This window comes from Mytilus trossulus, chromosome 1 (assembly GCF_036588685.1).
Source record: "Mytilus trossulus isolate FHL-02 chromosome 1, PNRI_Mtr1.1.1.hap1, whole genome shotgun sequence".
Classification (NCBI taxonomy): domain Eukaryota; kingdom Metazoa; phylum Mollusca; class Bivalvia; order Mytilida; family Mytilidae; genus Mytilus; species Mytilus trossulus.
The window spans coordinates 95,893,406-95,916,879 of record NC_086373.1 but is presented as its reverse complement, the minus strand read 5'-3'; the positions used below and the strand labels follow the sequence as shown (position 1 = coordinate 95,916,879).

Sequence of the window (23,474 nt, the reverse complement as noted above, 5' to 3'; positions counted from 1 at the left end):
TCACTGTAATTATTTTTTTTTATCTCGGAACTGACCCAACACAGACTGAATATTAAATATATATTATAGAAATATTTTGCATGTGGCCGCATCAAACTAACCCTGGAGACAGCATTCTGCTAATGGATTTACGAGTAAAACAAAAATAACCGTAAGCTTCCAGAAATAGAATACATGTAAAAATATTTATGTTTGAAATTTTATGCAAACAAATATGAAACAGATACACAAAAAAACAAAAAATAAACAACAAAGAACATAGAACAAAAATAATTTTGAGGAACAAATTAGAAAATAAATAGCAGTTGAAATATAAAAACCATAATTAAAAAAATAGGCTATTTTTATTAAAACAAAGTTTTCTCCAGTACTTCACCTGTAGAAATATTTTATGTCAAAAACGATGTAATCAATAAAGTGGTTAAAATTACAGGTAACCTGATTCTGAAATCAGTGAACCGTAATTCTAGCAGCACGGATTAAGATGAAAGGACAAATATATTGCCAATCACACCTGGATTTGTTGATTAATGACCATACTACCTACCATAAAAATGTCCGATTATTCATATCCGACTAGACGGATTAAGACATCCATAAAAATAAGTCCCTACCCGTACTGTAACTGACAAATGTTTGCTAATTACTACGTTTTAATCCATATTTACAATATACATTATACAATCATTTGGTATTACAATTTCACAACATTGTTTTCGATGTTAACTTATCGCATGATAAAGATGATCTGTTTACTTCTGAACATTAGACATAAAATTTCACTCTAATTTAACCTGATTCTGAGAGATGATCAAAACAAAGTAATTTAATCAAATTGCCACAGCTGCACGTGCAGACAATTTTTACTTGAACTCTAAATGACTAGACTGATCTACTGAAGGTGTCATCAAATTTAGGAATACCGTTAAGATTAAGCATTAAATTTCTACACGGTAATAAATTCTTTGGAAAATACTGTTATCTTTAACTAATCTTAGCAGACGAAAATGTAGCTTTATTTCAATATAATTGTATTGAAAATTAACAATAAAAATAAAACTTGCAAAACATACAATGATATAAACCGATTTCTACTCGACTACATGCGCTATTATAAATCCTTACTAAAATCAATCATACTAATATAAACTAAAAAACTATTGTCATCAATCCAATATCCTTTACTACTTCTTTGACAACTTCCATTGTTTCAAACTCAAATGTAAACAAACTATGGGGTCAATTTTGTAATCAAAATAATTTTAGAATGAAATGCTGGAATAAGTACCCATAGAAATAAATACTTTGACAACTTCCATTGTTTCAAACTCAAATGTAAACAAACTATGGGGTCAATTTTGTCATCAAAATAATTTTAGAATGAAAGCAACAAATGAGAACATCTTTCTACTGGGCAATCCTTCTTCTGACATAATATTGACTAAAAATAAGAATAGCTGCATGATTTGATTAGCTAAAACTCAAAACCTTTACCATGTATAGAAAGTCAATATAGCGACGACCAGCAATGACTGAAACTACTGGAAGTTATCAATATATCGGCGACCGGCAGTAGAGAAAAGTTATACAGGTAGTCACTATATCGACGTCCTGCAGTACTAGGGTTAAAATTTTAAACTACTGCATAATTTAATAAATCATTTTACTTTTTAAAAGAATTGGCAAACAATACACATTCCAGATATCGCAAATTATTGTGTCATTAAACCAGTTTCCACGCTGCTCTAAAACCTCTCTTTGCAACATACAATTGTAAAATCTTAAACACAATACATTTATCAGGAAGGTGACTACATTATGTTTTAAAATTTTGACAAAAGAAAGCTGCTTAAAAATGTATTCCCTACAGTAAGTCTATTTAAGGAAGCTGTATGTATTTAGACTTTTATGTGTTGTAATATTTCTAGCCTTGAAGATGACATCTTTAGCAAAGCAATTAGAAAGGCTTGCTGTACCACATACACAGACTGTGTTTGGTGAAGATAAAAGAAAGAAATCGTTGTTATTTGATCCAAAAGAAGCTGCTGGACTAGACAAGGAAACGTTTTTTGGTCTAGGTATATATATACATTGCCTTTTAACATCTATTAGCCTTATTAGGAATAAGGGAAAGGGCATGTTTTCCATTATTCTTTGGTAAGTGTTGTGAAAATATAGATTTATGAAAACTATTATAAAACGATATCAAAATCCATTTGGTTAATTGCATGAGAGTAAAGATAAAAATAATGAAACTAGTAAAAGTAAATTTATTATGATATAAGATGTGGTATGAGTGCCAATGAAACAACTCTCCATCAAAGTCACAATTTTTATGAAACCAATTATGATTATATCAAAGATGTCACTTTTACGAAAACAATTGATTTTATTTGGAGTAACAGTAAGCATCTTTCATAAAACAGATACACTATACAGATTATGTAGATTGAGATAAGACAAAATCTCAGAAAATAACCATAAACAGAAGGAAATGCACTGGAGTAACAACCCTTGCCTATAATTCATATTGTTTTTAATTCATCTATATCAGGTTAAATTATTTATTTATAGGAACTAATGGACTTGAAGAATTAGAAACGATTGATGAGAGTTTTGAAGAATTTGAGGAAAATCTGTTTGCCAATTCTGCGTTAAGTTTTGAAAGAAGTGTACAGACTAAGGAAGTTAATGACAAGCTTGATGAAACAATCGATAGATTTCTGTATCGTTTATCTCCATACTGTCTGCTCAAGCCAGCACACAAAGCATTAGAATGGCTTATATACAGGTATTATTACTTAATTAATAATGGAATTAGTTTTAAAGTCAGAATTAAAGAAAAATATTTGATACATTGTGGTTGTAAAACATTGTTTAGAAAAAGTTTGCTACATTACATTTTACATCATTTTCATTTAAATCTTAATCAGTATGATTATTTAAAAGTTGTCAAAACTGTTTAGTGTGGCATCCATTTCTCTGAATTAGTACACAATATTGTTAAGGGTCCAGCTGAGGCCAACTTCCTGTTGCAGAATTTTCTCGTGTTGAAGACCCATTGGTGGCCTTGGGCTATTTCTTTGCTTGTTGGCCAGTTTGTTGTCTTAAGCACATTCCCTGCTTCTATTCTCTATTCTATAACATATTATAACTTTTTGTTGTTGCTGCAAACAGAACCTTATACAATGTAAGTACATTGTAGTTTGATATTGTTTATCTTTTTATTGTAATCAGGTACCATATTCACCAGTACAATGTAGACAGTTTGATGTTATGTATGTTACCGTACAGTGAGAGTAAAATATTTGTACGTGTGGTTCAACTTCTCAAACTGAATTCAAAGCTTGCTACTAAATGGGATTGGCTGGAAGAGATTCAGGTAGGATTATCTTTAAATTTAAATTCGTTATAATGAAAGTGGGAGATATCCATACATAAAAATACTAGAATGGCTTTTCTTTTACTATTTTACAAATTTCTAAATAATTCTTGGCAGAAAACATTGTTCGCGTTTGTTCATCTCTGTATGATAAATTCTAATGCAATTTGGATGTAACAGCTTTTTTCATTGGCTAAAAGTTGCCGTCAAATCCACAGTTGACAAGGCGTAACTAAGGAGAAACCCGCCATTTTGAATTGATGAATCAACAAATGTTCGATTACTACTATTTAATCGAAAACAAAACAACACCTACCTCAAATTCGCCTTTTTAATGTAATTTTATTCGCATTTGAAGTGTACAGGTAACGTAATAACCTCCAGTTTGTAAGTTTTCATTAGTATGACGTCACGTTTAGCCATGACGTCTTTGTGCCAAATTCATTCATGAAGTTTCGCGGATTTTTTTTATTTGACAAATTTAGACATTTTTTCAAGTTTTATCGTATTTTTTTCTTTTTGTAATGCATTAGAATCGGAATAACAGTACTGTAGTTGAAGAGTTGCCACCGTCAATTTTGATTTGACAGTCGCAAATCTCCGTTTTACTGTCTCCGCTACGCGTTGCCAGTAAAACTTCATTTGCGACCGTCAAATCTACAATTGACGGTGGCAACTCTTCAACTACAGTACTGTTATTCCTTAAATAGCAGGTGAACATTAATTTGACCTTGGTTATGAGTTCAATACTTTTCTGTTGCCTTTACAATGTCATTATTCCAAAGGAACTCAAAAGAGACAAACACAAGTATGATATGTAACAAAAATATACTATAAAAATAAGGGGAGGTAATAGAACTTGAACATTGATATGTTTTATATTATATTGACCTCATAAACACAAGTTCATCTTATATATCCAATATAAGATAACAATTTTCAACCAAAAACTAGGTAGTACTTTATAATGGAGATCTGTAAAGATAAAAGTATTTCAAGCAGCAACAGGAGTATTATTTGAAGAGAATTCACAGTACTCTCAAATTGTAACAGGTTTAAATTTTAACATTTTTGATAAATATTTTGGACAAAACTGTTTAGAAAAATGACATAATTTCACTAGATCTTTCCATTATAAATCTAAATATTAATTTTTTTCTACAGAAAAGTGGAGTACATTTATCAAGGTCAGCATTAGTTAACCATTGTAGAACTGATCCAGGATTTATGGCTTTGATCTGTGATACAGTGATCAAAGTTATCAAGGTATGAAATGCCAATCAATGACATTGTATTATAAAAGTAATAAAATGCTCTTCTATAGTGCAGTATCTTTATTGCAACCAAAATCACCAAATGTTTTATCACAAGTTTGATATTTTAAGGGAGGAATATTTTAATAAGACAAAAAAACATTTAGCCTAAAAACTTTAAAGACATCCAGGTTAGCATATCATCTTAAACATTGTAGATATTCGTTATGCTTTTTGAAAGTAAAATATATTTGATAAACCATTCAATTAATGATGAAATATAAAACAAACTGTTTATATCAGCCATAACTAAAACGCTATATATATTTATAATGTAGGCACAGGAGTCAGTAGATGAAACAATGCCACAATTAAGGACATGGTTTGCCTTCTACATGACCACACTTATAGGTGTCATGGAAACAGGTGGCATTAAGGAAGAGTTTATTGCCATGATATTGCCACACATCAGTCAAGGGTTAAAATCTAGTATACCTAACTACAAAGCAGCTACTTATATGATGATAGCAGAATTGTTTCACAAGGTCACCTTGAAGGATAAACTTCTGACTACACTGCTGAATACAATCTGTAAGGTAAGATGGCAGACCTGTTCAACAAGGTCATCTTTGAGGAAAAACCTCTGATTACAGTGCTGAATACAATCTGAAAGATAAGATTGCAAATATGTTTCACAAAGTCATATTGAAGGATAAACTACTGACTACACTGATGGTTAGATGGCAGAATATTTTTCTAAATAAAAGTTTCATTTTTGAAAAGAAATCAAAGTGGCCATTCTACTTAAGGGGGCTTGCGGGTCTAAATCATTTTTTTTTATTTAATATATTTCTATAAATGAGCTTTATCTTATACTTAATAAAAAAAAAAAAAAAAAAATTGGGGTCACCATTCATTTACACTCACAATCTGCCAAAGCATACATTTTTGTTAATGTCATTTTTTTCTGTTGAACTAATAGGAGAAAAAGCGGTAACATCGAAATAAAAAAAGAACTAAATGACAGAATTCGCTCAAATTATACAAGTATTTAGTTTATGCACAGCTTATTCAAAAACAACAATAAAAAAATATAGGTCACCAATGAGTTAAAAAGGATATTTCAATTTTAATGCCAAAAAATGGCATTTTTGCACCAAAGGGAAATAATTTGGAGCTTTTCCAATGATATCCACATTTTAAAAGTCACCTGGGGCTAACACAAATTGATTTTTTGGAATGATTTTTATACCATATGATAAAGTAGCAACTACTTAAGGTAATAAATTAAACTTGTAATGAAAAATAAATGTTTAATTATTTTCTGAAAATCTTATACCCGCTAGCCTCCTTAAGCTGATATTAGTGCATGTTCAATTTTTCTTGGTGCAAGTGAGAATCTCAATGTCTTTACAAATATTTTAACCATTAAAATGCATCATCATTGACACATTTGTTAAAACACTGATCAACAACATTTAACTGAATTAAAATATAAGATGCATGCAAATTGAAAAAAGTAAACTTTTCCTTTTTATACGACCGCAAATTTTCGTCGTATATTGCTATCACGTTGGCTGCGTCGTCGTCGTCGTCGTCCGAATACTTTTAGTTTTCGCACTCTAACTTTAGTAAAAGTGAATATAAATATATAAAATTTCATAACAAGGTTTATGACCACAAAAGGAAGGTTGGTATTGATTTTGGGAGTTTTGGTCCCAACATTTTAGGAATTAGGGGCCAAAAAGGGCCCAAATAAGCATTTTCTTGGTTTTGGCACTATAACTTTAAGTTAATAGAAATCTATGAAATTTTGACACAAGGTTTATGACCACAAAAGAAACGTTGGGATTGATTTTGGGAGTTTTGGTTTCAACAGTGTAGGAATTAGGGGCCAAAAAAGGGCCCAAAAAGCATTATTCTTGGTTTTCGCACAATAACTTTAGTTTAAGTAAATAGAAAATAATGAAATTTAAACATAATGTTTATGACCACAAAAGGAAGGTTGGTATTGATTTTGGGAGTTTTGGTCCCAACAGTTTAGGAATTAGGGGCCAAAAAGGGACCCAAATAAGCATTTTTCTTGGTTTTCGCACCATAACTTTAGTATAAGTAAATAGAAATCTATGAAATTTAAACACAAGGTTTATGACCATAAAAGGAAGGTTGGTAATGATTTTGGGAGTTTTAATTGGTCCCAACAGTTTAGGAATAAGGGGCCCAAAGGGTCCCAAATTAAACTTTGTTTGATTTCATCAAAATTGAATAATTGGGGTTCTTTGATATGCCGAATCTAACTGTGTATGTAGATTTTTAACTTTTGGTCCCGTTTTCAAATTGGTCTACATTAAGGTCTAAAGGGTCCAAAATTAAACTTCGTTTGATTTTGACAAAAAATTAATTGGTTGGGTTCTTTGATATGCTGAATCTAAAAATGTACTTAGATTCTTGATTATCGGCCCAGTTTTCAAGTTGGTCCAAATCGGGGTCCAAAATTAAACTTTGTTTTATTTCATCAAAAATTGAATAAATGGGGTTCTTTGATATGCCAAATCTAACTGTGTATGTAGATTCCTCATTTTTGGTCTTGTTTTCAAATTGGTCTACATTAAAGTCCAAAAGGTCCAAAATTAAACTTAGTTTGATTTTAACAAAAATTGAAATCTTGGGGTTCTTTGATATGCTGAATCCAAACATGTACTTAGATTTTTGATTATGGGCCCAGTTTTTAAGTTAGTCCAAATCAGGATCTAAAATTATTATATTAAGTTTTGTGCAATAGCAAGTCTTTTCAATTGCACAGTATTGCGCAATGGCAAGAAATATCTTATTGCAAAATATTGTGAAATAGCAATTTTTTTTTTTTTATTAGAGTTATCTTTCTTTGTCCAGAATAGTAAGCAAGAAATATCTAATTGTAAGATTTTTTTTTATTTGGAGTTATCTTTCTTTGTCCAGAATCAACTTAAATCTTTGTTATAGATACAATATACAATGTATATTCACTTTTTACTACCAACTGATAAATTAAAATAATCTTTACCATTCAGTGATAACAAGCAGTTTTTTTACATCTTAATATTTTATGATGTATTTAAATGAGTAGTAATTGTTGCAAACTCCATTAGAAATTTTAATTGAGATTAGTTTTGGAATAAGGGAAAGGGGATGTGATTAAAAAAATTGGGTTCAATTTTCTCATTTGAAATTTCATAAATAAATAGAAAATTTCTTCAAACATTTTTTTGAGAGGAATAATATTCAACAGCATAGTGAATTGCTCTAAGAGAAAACAAAAAAATTAATTTCATTAGAACACATTCATTCTGTGTCAGAAACCTATGCTGTGTCAACTATTTAATCACAATCCAAATTTAGAGCTGAATCCAGCTTGAATGTTATGTCCATACTTGCCCCAACCGTTCAGGGTTCAACCTCTGCGGTCGTATAAAGCTACGCCCTGCGGAGCATCTGGTTTAGTATGTCCTGATTCAATGAGGAAAGAAATAGATTTCAAACCAATCAGTTTAGAGTATTTACATAGATATATTAGAGAATATGATTAGTCTGAGGTTTCCTAATTAGTACTATTTTTTGTACACAAACTACCTGGAGTAGGAAATAAGCAATATTTTTGATTAATCTGAAATTTATTTCACAGTACATTTCACCACGGTTGTTGACAGAAGCTTTGTCATGTATGCTGTTGATGTTCCAGTCACAGAATATAACAGGATTGTCAAAAAGGTCAGTACATATCTATTGTTATGTATCACATGTCAGATGTATTTACTGTGTTATGTTTGAAAAAGCTTTACATAGATTGATTCTGAAAAAACAAAAATAAGTGGATGACATAAATACCTTATGGTGTTAATTTTCGTTATTCACTGCATATTTTTGTTATTTTAAATTATTGCAGTGATTCTATTTATATAATAAATGCAGTACTTATTTCACTCTTTTATAGGTATACTTGAACAGTACCTATCAGAAAGGGAGGGTACTTATGAAACATCTGATTTTGGGATTTCATTTTTATGGCCCATTTATGGGCATTATGTTTTCTGATCTGTGTGTCCATTCATCTTTTTGTTCGTCCGTCCTTCTGTCCCACTTCAGGTTAAAATTTTTGGTCAAGGTAGTTTTTGATGAAATTGAAATTCTATAAATTGAAACTTAGTACAAATGTTCCTTAATATATGATCTTTCTAATTTTAATACCAAATTAAAGTTTTGACCCCAATTTCACATTCCACTGAAAATAGAAAATGATAGTGTGATTGGGGCATCTGTGTACTATGGACACATTCTTGTTCTTTTTTTTTGTATATTGATTTTTAAATGCATTATACTTTTGCCTAACTTAATGATATATTGAATTACAGGGCTTTTAAGAGGCTGTGTAGTCAACCTGCACTGGTAGAAACACTGGTACCTTTATGTAACCAGTACAAGTCAGACAAGTTCATACTGGCTTTATTAGAAAGACTGATTCCTGCTGCCATTAAACCAACAAACTGCATGACCAGTGGCAGTGACAGTAATGAGTCAGACACAGAAGGAGCGGGTAGTACTGAATTAAATGTGGCACTACACAGAATTCTATCTGATGTGACTTTGGAGGAAGGTCAAGATGAAGTGGTTATAAGGTAATTAATAAAAACTACTAGCAGAGATGAACTTTGAAATAGCAGGACTTCAAAGAAATTTATACATACAGAACCTAAGGTGGTCATATATAATGAGTTGTTCATGAAAAAATAATAGAATAGCCTCAATATTTGGACTGATACATAGCAGTCCTGATTTGTTTTAAAACAAGAATTTGAATTTAATCATACTTTTTTTGATTGAGTTAAGTCTGCCAATTGATATTTTATCGTATGTTTTTATATGTTGTGATGTTATGCTATTGTTTCAGAAAAAGGGAGAAGGTTTGGGCCCATTAAAACGTTTAATCCCGCTGCAAATGTTTGCACCTGTCCTAAGTCAGGAATCTGATGTACAGTAGTTGTTGTTTGTTTATGTAATATATTCGTGTTTCTCGTTTCTCGTTTTGTTTATATAGATTAGACCGTTGGTTTTCCCGTTTGAATGGTTTTACACTAGTAATTTTGGGGCCCTTTATAGCTTGTTGTTCGGTGTGAGCCAAGGCTCCGTGTTGAAGGCCGTACTTTAACCTATAATGGTTTAATTTTTAAATTGTTATTTGGATGGAGAGTTGTCTCATTGGCACTCACACCACATCTTCCTATATCTAAGAAAAGGTATCCTGACCTAGAAGAAATTTTATTACATTATATCAGATAATCAGTATTTTAGATGATATTAAAAAAAGAAGATGTGGTATGATTGCCAATGAGACAACTCTCCACAAAATACCAAAATGACACAGCAATTAACAATTATAGGTCACCATATGGCTTTCAACAATGAGCAAAGTCCATACTGCATATCAGACTTTACCCTAAGAAGGGTTAGGGTTGCAGAATATTAGTTGTAGTAATTGTGTGTTGTGACATTTTAAAAGATGTATTTATAAAAAGATTTTATTTGATAATTGTGCTATGTTCTGACAAACTGTAATTTTATTTTAGGAATATTTTGGATAAGTTAATGAAATATAGCGGAAAGTTTGAGCGTGAAGAAGCTGTGAAGGATTTCTGTAACAAATTCACTGTTACCATGAGGATGCTGGAATCCAAGTAAGATTTACATAAACATTGATTTCTAACATTTCACAGTTCAATTTCATCAGATGATCTTTTTAAACAATCATTCATAATTTTTGTAAATTATATCGAGAATCTTTGTTTGTATAATATCAATCTGTCATAGAAATCTTCAAGATTACATCATAATAAGGCAGGAATTTATTGGAATTACTCCATTAGACTGATTTTTTTACCCCAAATTATATGGAACAATATTTAAAGCTCAAAAGAGGCATTGGCATACACATAATATGAAATATGAATACAGTTACACAAAGATAAATATGTAAAAAGGAGATTTTTTTTAAACAAAGCAAAGACTAAATTTATATCAGATAATAAAGCATTTCTGAATTTTATGAATGGCATATAATGCATGTGTTTTGGTCAATGAATTGTTTTCTTCTCTCTCCAGAGCAGAGATGTTTTCAATTTTTTATAAAAATTTCAATTCTATTCTCCTTGAAGAAAAGATTTTTGATTTAGAAAGAATGACATGCAATGTTGTGCATCATGTGAACGTTAACCAATACTGTTCATGATTATTTAGGTACCCCAAGGCAGTTGACAGAAGTATGGAAGACATTCTAGAGAATGCTGAATCTGACAAGACAAGAGAGTTAATGGAACAATTTATGAATCAGATGGTATTCTCTGTTCAACACCATCTTGTACCAGAATCAAGTGCCAGTCTGACATTGTCACTTAACCATCGTCTACCAACAGTCAGACAGAAAGCTACTCAGTATTTATTGAAAAATCTAGAGGAGGTAAACATTGTCACTGAAAATAAACTAACCATCTCAATTTGAATGACATCAGGTTTTATAAATCTAACTAATGCTGATGGGGATTCTGTTGGTTCATCAGTTTGTTCATTCATCTGTTCATGCATACCTACATAAAATTGAGAATGGAAATGGGGAATGTGTCTTATGTTATAGTGGTAGTTGATTACATATATGATGAGTTTGTTTCCTTGAAATTTACCAATTCAGGTTTATAAGTATACTTTTCCTACTGTAAATTTAGAAATTAATGCAATGTTTTTATTATTGCATAAACTGTGACAGAGTTGTAATGACAAAATAATCTTAACTAGCATTTTGAAGCTTTTTTAATAAGAATTAAACAGGACTTTTCTCAATATCGCAAAAAATAAACTTGCATTTTAAAGGGAAACTTCGCAAAAAAATCAAAATTTGATATTATGTTTATTCTGTATAAAAATGCTCAAATTCATAGATATTAAAGTTTTATTCTGCTAGATAAGAGATCACCATCGATTTTAAATTTAGAGTATCAATTCTCTGCGGTCGGCCATTTTGTCACCTTGTCCGATTTTCAGTCCCGATATGTCTAAGGACCAGAACTACAGTAACCCGATGTAGTCGTAATTGCGTGTCGATATCTCGTCAATCGTACGGTTGTTTTATCCGACTAGTTAACTTGATACGGAAATTTTTTTTTTATATTAATAACCATGATCTGTTATTTTTAGACTGATAATAAAGGAATTAGTGAAAAAGTCAAAATTTCAAATCATATTTAAGTCTTCCGTGAAACTTGAATTGTGAAACTTGAATTGTTTTCGGCAATCTAATTAGTTCAAAACTCTTTTATGTAATGAACTTTATTCAAATAAATTCGTGTATAAGCCTGGATTATAAGTTACGGAACTATAGCGCAAATTAAAATATATATATTTATACATAGAACATAAGAAAGAAACATACATTTTGCGTAAATTGGCCATGGGGTAAAAGTTTTGTAAAATGACAAGTCCATGTATGCCAACAGTAAGTAATCATCAAATGTTGATAGACTTACCAAACAAAGAAGAGGAAGAAGAGATTTGAATACAGGTCGATATATAACTTTATTTGGCTCATCGAAGTTATGGACATTTATATATCAATTAGATTGTTCTCGAAAAAAGGAAGAAATTTGTCTTCGTCACAATTGTTCCGAAATGCATGTAATATATACGCCACTGGAAGTACACTAATACCGAGAGATGTGAATATTTTCCAGGAAAACTATAGGGTATCAAAGTTTCAAATCAATTTCGGGATTTATTTTCTCTCTAGATATTCAATGACAGCAATTTAAAGAACCTGCATGTCGGCTTTAGTGGTATTCTTGCCAGTTGAAACAGACTTATAATTACATTAAAAAATAGGGAAAGATGACATTAAATTCGCTTTCTTTTTTTATACATCGAGTATTTTAAGAAGGACATATTCCCAATTATGTATAAATTTTGTTCATGTTTTTCCCACTTTAAAAGCATATCTGTTCGTAATTTGTCGATTCCATTCCAATTAGATCCTTTAATTTCCTGTCAATTTTTTAAAACATTTTCTTTTTAAATATCTGAAGTCTTCATGTGTTGTCAGATTTAAAATATTTTGATGAGCACATTAATTCCAAAATAGGTAATTAAAGATCACTTTGGATGGACTAAAATATATAATTGCAATTGTTAATGATCTGTTTGAAATATTTAAGGCTGTCGATCCTAATTTGAAATACAATGTAGTACAATTTTTAGTTTACAAACTCGTGTTTTTATTTATAAATTCTTCAATTAAAATAATTCAGTGTTTTATCGTTACTAAAGTAATCATAAGGCATAATTCATTAAAAGCAATCTTATGCAAAATATAAAAATATACAACAGCTATCCAGTTATTGTGCGATCTTATTATTCCTGTTAATTAATTTTAATTATTTTTTTTTACATTCATGTGTCTGAAATTTTGTCGGACTCCCGTTTACAATTATGTTGTTCACACCTGAAATGCCAGTGAACCGTTACGCCTAGATTTCACTGAATGAGGATCAAAGGATTAGAATTACATAATGCTAATCTTTTAATTACCTTGAGTTAACCTATGCAATCAACATTCTTTAGGTGTCACAAAACAATACACATTATATTTCCACCGTACAAGCAAGTGAAAATGTTTGCTGTAATGAAGCAAAAACATCAGAATACAAACATGTATTTTTAATACACTATTGATCATGTCAATTTCATATGTTTGTTTAAAGTATTTGTAGAAAATAAATCATAAAAATGTTCTATTATATGAATTAATTTTATTATTAAAATTCGTTTTAAAATATCCACACGATCTAATTTTAAAAGTTTCATGGCTATCACTTATTTTTCGTTGGTTAATAGCTACACCAAAATTCGTCGATGCGCTTTAAATCGCATAATTAGATTGTTAATGAACAAGACTTAAATGATATATTTTCACTCCCGGCATGCATCAAAGACTTAAACTACGTCACATAAGTCAGGAAGTTTCAAGAAATAAAATTAATAATTCCCAATTTTCTTCTTTATTAGATTTCATACCAAAAAAAAGTTGGTGAATATGTTTTTTATGGTATTATGAACATAATAAGATGAAAAGTGAAAAATCGTGAATTATCCCTTTAAGTCTTAAATTACAAAATTGCAATAAAAAATGCACGCAATAATTTCTGAATTTACAGTATCATTTCATCATAGACATACCTCCATTTGATTTACTAACGTTGTTTCTAGGTCTGATTATGAATATAAATGAGACTTTAAATCTTAACAATGAATTCTGCTTATTTCAGGCACCAGATGATGACTTTGTGAATGATGTTTTACTAAACCGCCTTAGAGATGATGATGAAAATGTTGTCAAAGCTGCTTTAGAATCAGGATCAGTATGTATTCTACGGGTTTTATCATCTTCAACAGCTTAACAGTATGAAGTGGTCTCAAATGAAAATAAAAATGTGTGGTATGATTGTCAATGAAAATTACCTTCCAAAGAGCAAAGGTTGAGAATTTACATTGGCAAGTCACTGTGCAATGTTCAAAATAAGACTAAGACCCACTCTAGAACACAGGTTACAAAGTTCCCTGTGTATTCTTGATCCGGTTGTATTAGGAGAAAGAAATACTTTTGAGGAAAAAAATACTTTAAATTCAAAAATTGTATGCAATATTCTTAATTATGCTAAAATTGTTGCTGGATGAACATCACAATGCATGAAAAAAACTTCATTTGATAAATGCATGTATTAAATAACTAAAATTCTAACATTAGACATCAACACACAAGAAACAAAAACATAACTTCTTTGCAAATGAAATTACAGTTTATAATTTAAGATTTTTTTCTTTAGAAAATATGGGATTTGGTGACAGAGAAAGATGAACTGATGAAAGTATTAAAACTGTTGTTAGAGAAAGTGAAAACAGATTCAGGATGGTAAGATTAAGTTATTTAAAACATGTTCTGTTAAGTATTTGTTGTAAGAAATAATCAAAAAATATAATCTCCAAAGATAGTTACTGTTACAGCAGAAAATATTGATATTCAGATGAGAAAATGGGACTCATCACAATAATGACATTATTGACAAATATGAATATAAGAAGACCTGAGGTATAAGTCAACAAGAAAGCAATCCTACAAAATTTCACAACATGATTCACAAAAATGATTATCTTTATTAAGGAGCAAATTTAATCCCTGGAATACAATTTTATTCATAAATATATTTATTCCCTAATAGAACTATATATATTAGTACCTGTTATATAAGTTCAACCAGAATAGTTTTTTGATATAATATATTTCTTTTATTTCCAGGAAAGATATGATGTTGCCAGTACTAGAAGTTCTCTGCAGCTGTGAAGAAGATACAGATGATCATCAGATATTACTAATGTTATTTCCATTTTTTCTGATCACTAGTTTGAAAGGATATGAACATGTGGCATTCATCCTCAGTTCACCTTTGGCTAAGAGACATACACTTTTGAAACATGTTAGCAAAAGTAAGTGAGAAATTACTATGCCTGTGCCTTATAGACTGCCTTTCTTTCTTTTCTCCCTATTTAAAGTTGGTTTTTTTCAATGGAGAGTAAACACGACATGTTTCCCCCAAAAAGGCCAATTTGGGGTGACAACACTTATATCAACCTATCTTTACTTTTGACATAATTTTGATCATAATATATATTGTCTGATTTTAGTTATTTTTTTATGCTCCACCTACGAATAGAGGGACATTATGTTTTCTGGTCTGTTCGTCTGTCTGTCCCGCTTCAGGTTAAAGTTTTTGGTCAAGGTAGTTCTTGATGAGGAAGTTGAAGTCCAATCAACTTCAAACTTAGTACACATGTTCCCTATGATATAATCTTTCTCATTTAAATACAAATTAGAGTTTTTACCCCAATTTCACGGTCCACTTAACATAGAAAATGATATTGCCAGTGAGGCATCTGTGAAATGGGGACACATTCTTGTTATAATATAATTTTGAATTTAAATTACTCTATAGGGTAAACACCTGATTGTAATAGTTCATTTGCCAATTACGAATTTGATTCTGTTTTTATACATTTATTAGACAAATTACTCCCCTTTGTTAATCATTAACTGGTTCTAAACTGGACAAAATTGGCTTTTCCCTAAGCAAAGCCTGAGAAGTTCAAAGTGATATATCGGCTTTTTAGCTAAACTTTAGAGAAAATAACTTCTGGTATCAAAAGTATTTAGATTAGCAACAAATTAAAAGTAATTAAAACATTTTCTTTCTGCTATCTTTCCATTGTCAATAATAATTCATGTCCCTCCTAAGGGAGACAACTAAAAAAGGGAACGCTTTACAGTATCAATTAGGGGAGTTGTCAACAAACAATTTAAAATATTTGAATCTCCTAATGGAGAGAACTTAGAAAGGGATCTCTTATACAGGGTAAATAAGAAAATTGGAAAAAATACTTTTGAAATCCTTTGTTAAACACTGGTTTTACTATTTTATATTAAACTATAATGTCTTTCATATTCATTAAGAAGTGTAATCAGTTATCAAAAATGCATAATTGATGCTTATTTAAAGTCATTAATTCTATTTTGTAGAAAGTCTTATAACAAAACTTAGGGACTGCTGCAGAAAATGTACATGTTTCGTTGCCCTACTTTCTACATTTTATGTGCTTTATCATAAAGACCCTGCATACCCTAGGTACTTCACAGTACTACAGATTTACAAGGGGTTTGTTCATGTTTGTATGTAATGCTATTTTTGTTGTATAGGTATACAGAAAACATCAGGATCACCTATCAAATCACCAAAATCTCCAAGGAAGAAGAAGGTTGAATACAAAGAAGATGATAATCTTGCAGAAAATATGATTGACAGTTTTGGACATGGATTGATGGCTTGTACTGAACAGCAGAGAGATAATATGGTTTGTTATTAACTTAGTATATATATTATTGTATAAAGGAGGCGGGGCTTAGAGGTTAGTTGAGGTCATTGACGTATAAAAGCTAACGTTTATATGTGTAGCTTTATCTGTACAGTAAAATAGCTGATTGCAGTATAAAAAATATTTCTCCTCACTAGCGAAAAATCTGTTCTCTGAAAATGATTGGTTGAAATTTAATTGTGACATTAAATTTTCTTGTTTTCTTCTGAATTTTCTTTTTGTGATGCCATGAAAAAAGGCGACCATGCCTGATGATGTCACATCAAAAGTACACAACTTTCCTCAAATCTTTAAAAAAGAAGGATAAAAATCATACAAGAAACAGATTCCACCACTGTTACTTGTGTATAACGATATTTCTCCACTCCCTACATTTAAATTTTAACTATTTTAAAAGCTCTGCAATTCTCACGTTTTAACTATTAAAATTTAACTGTCTAAAGTGGAGAAATATTGTAATACATATGTTGCAGTTGTGGAATCTATATAACTTTATTTGTGAAATTTACAAAATAGTTAAACCAATCATGATGGATTCTATGTTTTTATTTCAGATTCTTGAATGGATAAGTGCAGACTTAGACAGCAGAGGGCAGTGTTTTATACTTCTGATACTAGACAAGTTATTATCTTTGGTGAAAACCCAGAAGGAAAAGGCCTTTATCTGTCTACAGATAATAAACATGATAAAGAAACTAGAGGTAGGTTTAAATGTCTTTTTATAAGATTTAAGGTTTCACCTTCATACTGAAGACTGGTTAAATAGTCAAAACAAGTGGTTCTCACAAAAGATGTTTATATGAAAATATTTGATGTAACGCTTCATGTGCTGTCTGAATTCTGAAATCAAACAATTCTTGGAACACTTTGATTATGTTGACATTTTCAAAACAGATTTAGATATTTTCAAAGGGTCACAATTAGCTGTGATAACTAACTCATTATTTAGTGCAAATCCCTGAACTCTACAAATAAATAAATAAATAAAAAGAGGAACAGCCTGTCTAGTGATAACATGAGCGGTCAATGAGCCAGCTTATCCAATGTCAACAGCATTTGCTATTTTGTTTAACTATATAAAAGTATGTTGATATCAACAAGTTGTACATGTAATACTACTGGGAAAAATATGTCTATTAAGATTATTTTATGTTACAGATCGAGGGAGTTGGAGAAATAACTACAATCAGCAAAGCTATAGAAACCACTTGTAATCAGATATTTGAAGGAAATACGATTAGTTTCACACTTGTGCTGTCTGTCTTAAACAGGATGATGACAGCCATTACCTTACCTAAAAAGCTCAAGGACGGTAAATAGAATTTGGTTTTAATTGTGACAGAGTTCCTTGAAGAAACCAATTTTCAATGTTTGAAATTTTAAAAAAATTGTTTGCTTGTTAGGAAATCATAAATTTGAGATTTTTAAATGAGGAAATATCATAATAAATGAACAATTTGTATTGTGGTTGTTTATTTATCGTTAAAATATCCTCTAAAATGGTGAACCGAGTGATTTTTTCTTAGTTTCTAAAAATCAAAGTTTTACACTGAAAAATGGGAATATATCTTTTTATACGACCGCAAATTTTGAAAATTTTTTCGTCGTATTGCTATCACGTTGGCTTCGTCATCTGCGTCGTCGTCGTCGTCCGAATACTTTTAGTTTTTGCACTCTAACTTTAGTAAAAGTGAATAGAAATGTATGAAATTTTAACACATGGTTTATGACCATAAAAGGAAGGTTGGTATTGATTTTGGGAGTTTTGGTCCCAACATTTTAGGAATTAGGGGCCAAAAAGGGCCCAAATAAGCATTTTCTTGGTTTTCGCACTATAACTTTAGTTTAAGTTAATAGAAATCTATGAAATTTTGACACAAGGTTTATGACCACAAAAGAAAGGTTGGGATTGATTTTGGGAGTTTTGGTTTCAACAGTTTAGGAATTAGGGGCCAATAAAGGGCCCAAATAAGCATTATTCTTGGTTTTTGCACAATAACTTTAGTTTAAGTAAATAGAAATCAATGAAATTTAAACGCATTGTTTATGAGCACAAAAGGAAGGTTGGTATGGGTTTTGGGAGTTTAGGTCCCAACAGTTTAGGAATTAGGGGCCAAAAAGGGACCCAAATAAGCATTTTTCTTGGTTTTCGCACCATAACGTTAGTATAAGTGAATAGAAATCTATGAAATTTAAACACAAGGTTAATGACCATAAAAGGAAGGTTGGTATTGATTTTGGGAGTTATGGTCCCAACAGTTTAGGAAAAAGGGGCCCAAAGGGTCCAAAATTAAACTTTGTTTGGTTTCATCAAAATTGAATAATTGGGGTTCTTTGATATGCCGAATCTAACTGTGTATGTAGATTCTTAACTTTTGGTCCCGTTTTCAAATTGGTCTACATTAAGGTCCAAAGGGTCCAAAATTAAACTTAGTTTGATTTTGACAAAAAATGAATCGGTTGGGTTCTTTGATATGTTGAATCTAAAAATGTACTTAGATTCTTGATTATTGGCCCAGTTTTCAAGTTGGTCCAAATCGGGGTCCAAAATTAAACTTTGTTTGATTTCATCAAAAATTGAATAAATGGGGTTCTTTGATATGCCAAATCTAACTTTGTATGTAGATTCTTCATTTTTGGTCCTGTTTTCAAATTGGTCTACATTTAAGTCCAAATGGTCCAAAATTAAACTAAGTTTGATTTTAACAAAAATTGAATTCTTGGGCCTCTTTGATATGCTGAATCTAAACATGTACTTAAATTTTTGATTATGGGCCCAGTTTTCAAGTTGGTCCAAATCAGGATCTAAAATTATTATATTAAGTATTGTGCAATAGCAAGTCTTTTCAATTGCACAGTATTGTGCAATGGCAAGAAATATCTAATTGCACAATATTGTGAAATAGCAATTTTTTTTTTAATTAGAGTTATCTTTCTTTGTCCAGAATAGTAAGCAAGAAATATCTTATTGCACAATATTGTGCAATAGCAAGATTTTTTTTAATTGGAGTTATCTTTCTTGGTCCAGAATCAACCTAAATCTTTGTTATATACTATATACAATGTATATTCACTTTTTACTACCAACTGATAAATTTAAATAATCTTTACCATTCAGTGATAACAAGCAGTTTTTTTACATCTTAATATTTTACGATGTATTTAAATGAGTAGTTATTGTTGCAAACTCCATTAGAATATAATTGAGATTAGTTTTGGAATAAGGGAAAGGGGGATGTGATTAAAAAATTGGGTTCAATTTTTCTCATTTGAAATTTCATAAATAAAAAGAAAATTTCTTCAAACATTTTTTTGAGAGGATTAATATTCAACAGCATAGTGAATTGCTCTAAGAGAAAACAAAAATTTTAAGTTCATTAGAACACATTCATTCTGTGTCAGAAACCTATGCTGTGTCAACTATTTAATCACAATCCAAATTAAGAGCTGAATCCAGCTTGAATGTTGTGTCCATACTTGTCCCAACCGTTCAGGGTTCAACCTTTGCGGTCTTTTAAAGCTACGCCCTGCGGAGCATCTGGTTCATTATTGGTAAAAGCTTTTCATCTTTTGAAATCAGTAGATTCAAAACTGTATGGTTATAGTCATGAAAATCTGGTAATCAAGAATTGTTCTAGTGATTAAATGTAAGTTTTTCATAATACAATATCTATTCAAAGATTTATTCAAAGAAAATAATGGATAAGAGTATAAGGCTAAATCATCTACTGTTTGATATATTTCAGTTAATTACTGGTATTACCATGGCAATACAAATGCAGAAGATCAGATTCTTGTTGTGTTAGTAGAAATGTTTGATTATGTATTAGACAAAGCGACCCAGGCTTTAACTTGTGCAGAGTCGTTCAGAGATTTATTTAAAGAGACAGTGGAGGTTAGTAAGTCTTACTTGATCCTGAGACTTGGCAGGTAAACTCTTTTCATAAATGTTGTTCATTGCCAATTTGAAATTCAATCTCAGAAACGTTCAATGTAACTCATGAACTTTTCAAAAAGACATTTAAGTTTGATGATGAGAAATAGATATAAGAAGATGTGGTATGAGTGCTAATGAGACAACTCTCCATCCAAGTCCCAATTTGTAAAAGTAAACCATATAGGTCAAAGTACAGTCTTCAACACGGAGCCTTGGCTCACACTGGAGACTAGACTTTAATTATTTATGGTTTGTTAGCCTTAGTATTAAAATCTTATACAATGCTATTGGATAATATCATCAAATTTAATTGAGTGTATTGGAGAGATCTGCTTATAAAAATGATAAATAATCAACTTTATAACAAACTATAAGTTTATGAGAAACAACATGTGAAGATTCATTTATGATAAGTGAAATTCATTTGTTGACAAAAACTTTAGACAGGTTGATTATTGAGACTATTTATTCTTTTAAAATGAGGCAGTTGTTCAGATCCTATTAATCTCATACTGAAGACTCTTACTTGAAGTTGATCTTATAAGGAATTTCTTGCCTCTGTAAAGTTAAAAAAAATGTTATTGGTTAAAACTGAGAAGGGAAAAATAAAAGCTTTTAATGTAATTTCATTACCAGGCTTCATACAGTTTGTGACTCAGTCAACACTTTAACACCCCCTTAAAATTAAAAAAAAAGCATTCAATTCTTAAATGCAATTGAAGTATAGTATTTTTCACATGCTTTCCAAGAGCAATTGCTAGACTTACTGCTTAGATTTCTATCCTAATTTTACTATACTGCAGTAGTTACAACTGTATTATTTTTTCACAGGTTGTTTTCCCAGATTTAAGCCTACTCTTTAGATTCCTAGGTCTACTTTGGACCCAGCATTGTAACACCACTGAAACAAAGCTTGAAGTCTCACTACCATTACAAGCCAGAGCATTACAGATTGGTAAAATACACCTCCAGGGATTGAGAGCTGATAGTTTTACAGAAACTGACTGGACTACAGGTAATATGGATATATTGGTTGTTAAATGTTGTCATTTATAAACATTTGATTTCTCTCTTTGATCTTATAAATCTAGATCTGTATGTATTTTTTGCACCCCATTTATGGGCATTATGTTTTCTAGTCTGTGCGTCTGTCTGTTCGTTCATCTGTTCCTCTGTTTGTCCCAGCTTAAAGTTTATGGTCAAGGTAGTTTTAATGAAGTCAAATCCACTTGCAACTTAGTACACATGTTCCCTATGATATGATCTTTCTAATTTTAATGCCAAATAAGAGATTTTCCCCCATTTTCACGGTCCATTAAACATAGAAAATGATAGTGCAGATGGAGCATCCGTGTACGTGGGAAACATTCTTGTTTTTTTTTTAGCAAACTACTTTAAATAGAAGAAGCTTTCTAGTTTTGAACCATGTACATGGTTAACAGAAACAATGATTTTAAGATTTAATTGATATTTCAATTTATTTCAGCAATACTTAATTTATTACTGACAACAAGTAGTTCTAACAAGTCCATTCGTGAGATGTCTGTGCAGTGTCTACAGATCGTTCAGAGCAAGATGGAGGAGTCAGCCTTCAGTCCTGTCATCAAGAAAGTGCTCAGATGTCTACCAGAAATTGTGGCTGACCCTGAATTCATTGAATCTGTAATTAAGCATTTGTTATAAACATGTTCCTAAAATTTTATAAAAAAAGGAAAAATGAAATGTTATGTTTGTCATAGTTTATTTGAATTTAATTTGAAAAGTTTAAATAAAAAAATGCCCTAACATTCTATTTGTTATTACGGTAAATCTATAGTATATAAGTATTCCCAAATCTATAACTATTAAAAAATTTCAGTCAGGCTTAAATTAAGATATTGTTTGTTTGCAGTTTACCGACCGACCCTTGAAAATCCTCTTGACTGTGAAAATTTTATTGCTTTAAATTTGAAGAAATTTTTTTTAATACTTCTATTGACTAGATCCATAACTTTGGGTCCTTTCCGCTAATGATTTAAAGTCTGGGTCAATTACGCATTTCAAGTTCGGTTCTTCTTAGCTTCCCGTCAAGCGTTCATGTGACCATTTAATGATAAAGCACATGGAAATTGTTTACAGGTATCGATGAAGTCACGGAGGAGTACTTTATGCTGTTGTGTCGTGTTAATTTTAAGACAAATAACAAACAAAAAAGTTTATTAGTAAACTGTTTATACAGATTCAGGCACATGTAATGATGTGTGATGATATCATTGACGATGATGCAGCGGATATTCATAACTGAAACAATAACCATTCTGTCTCAAACAAATCGGATTAAGAATCTGTGGAGCCTGACTTTATGGAACCAATTTCAGTGGTTAAATAATTCGACAGCAGCTTGAAGTATGGCATATTTTCTTCAAATCTTTGTGAAGACGACAAAGATGAAACCACTCCTCCGTGACTTAAATCTTCATGGATATCTGTAAACACACCTGTACGGAGGAAGGGCTCATTTGAAATGTTAATGGATATAGATCATGCCAAATCAATAAGAAGCAACCCTAACTACACAAAGATGTAGAGAAAATGAATGGTTAGCTTGAAAAATAAATATACTCTCTCTATATTAAATCTATCTTCGATTGCAATGAGTATGCTCTTTTAGGATAAGGGAGGCTGCCCCACTCATTGCAATTATTCTTTTTCTTACAATATTTAATATACCCAAACTGTGTGGCCTGTGTCAGTTCAATTAAAACACGTTCTTAGGAGCTATGCTGCCAATTTTTTTTATGTATTAAAAGCATTTCAGTACAGACCATTTACTTTTAATGGGGTGCTATGGATTTCACCCCAAACTTTAGATTTCTTTGGTTTCCATTAAAGCCTGGCAAAAATATAACCTTATCACATATAATTAAAT

The 23,474-nt window shown here is 30.9% G+C and overlaps 1 protein-coding gene across 1 annotated transcript in view; it reads left to right on the top strand.

Annotated features, from left to right (window-relative positions):
• LOC134705008 (HEAT repeat-containing protein 1-like) overlaps positions 1-23,474 on the top strand; it is a 60,132-nt gene that overhangs the window by 2,998 nt on the left and 33,660 nt on the right. Inside the window, exons 2-19 of the mRNA XM_063563783.1 lie at positions 1,929-2,078; positions 2,575-2,791; positions 3,238-3,382; positions 4,547-4,648; positions 4,974-5,231; positions 8,297-8,382; positions 9,024-9,287; positions 10,236-10,343; positions 10,903-11,122; positions 13,974-14,066; positions 14,532-14,617; positions 15,002-15,189; positions 16,454-16,608; positions 17,184-17,330; positions 17,788-17,941; positions 20,376-20,524; positions 21,398-21,581; positions 22,053-22,228. Of these exons, the coding sequence (XP_063419853.1) occupies positions 1,937-2,078; positions 2,575-2,791; positions 3,238-3,382; positions 4,547-4,648; positions 4,974-5,231; positions 8,297-8,382; positions 9,024-9,287; positions 10,236-10,343; positions 10,903-11,122; positions 13,974-14,066; positions 14,532-14,617; positions 15,002-15,189; positions 16,454-16,608; positions 17,184-17,330; positions 17,788-17,941; positions 20,376-20,524; positions 21,398-21,581; positions 22,053-22,228 (2,874 nt within the window). The 5' untranslated portion in view covers positions 1,929-1,936. The remainder of the gene's footprint in view (positions 1-1,928; positions 2,079-2,574; positions 2,792-3,237; positions 3,383-4,546; positions 4,649-4,973; positions 5,232-8,296; positions 8,383-9,023; positions 9,288-10,235; positions 10,344-10,902; positions 11,123-13,973; positions 14,067-14,531; positions 14,618-15,001; positions 15,190-16,453; positions 16,609-17,183; positions 17,331-17,787; positions 17,942-20,375; positions 20,525-21,397; positions 21,582-22,052; positions 22,229-23,474) is intronic.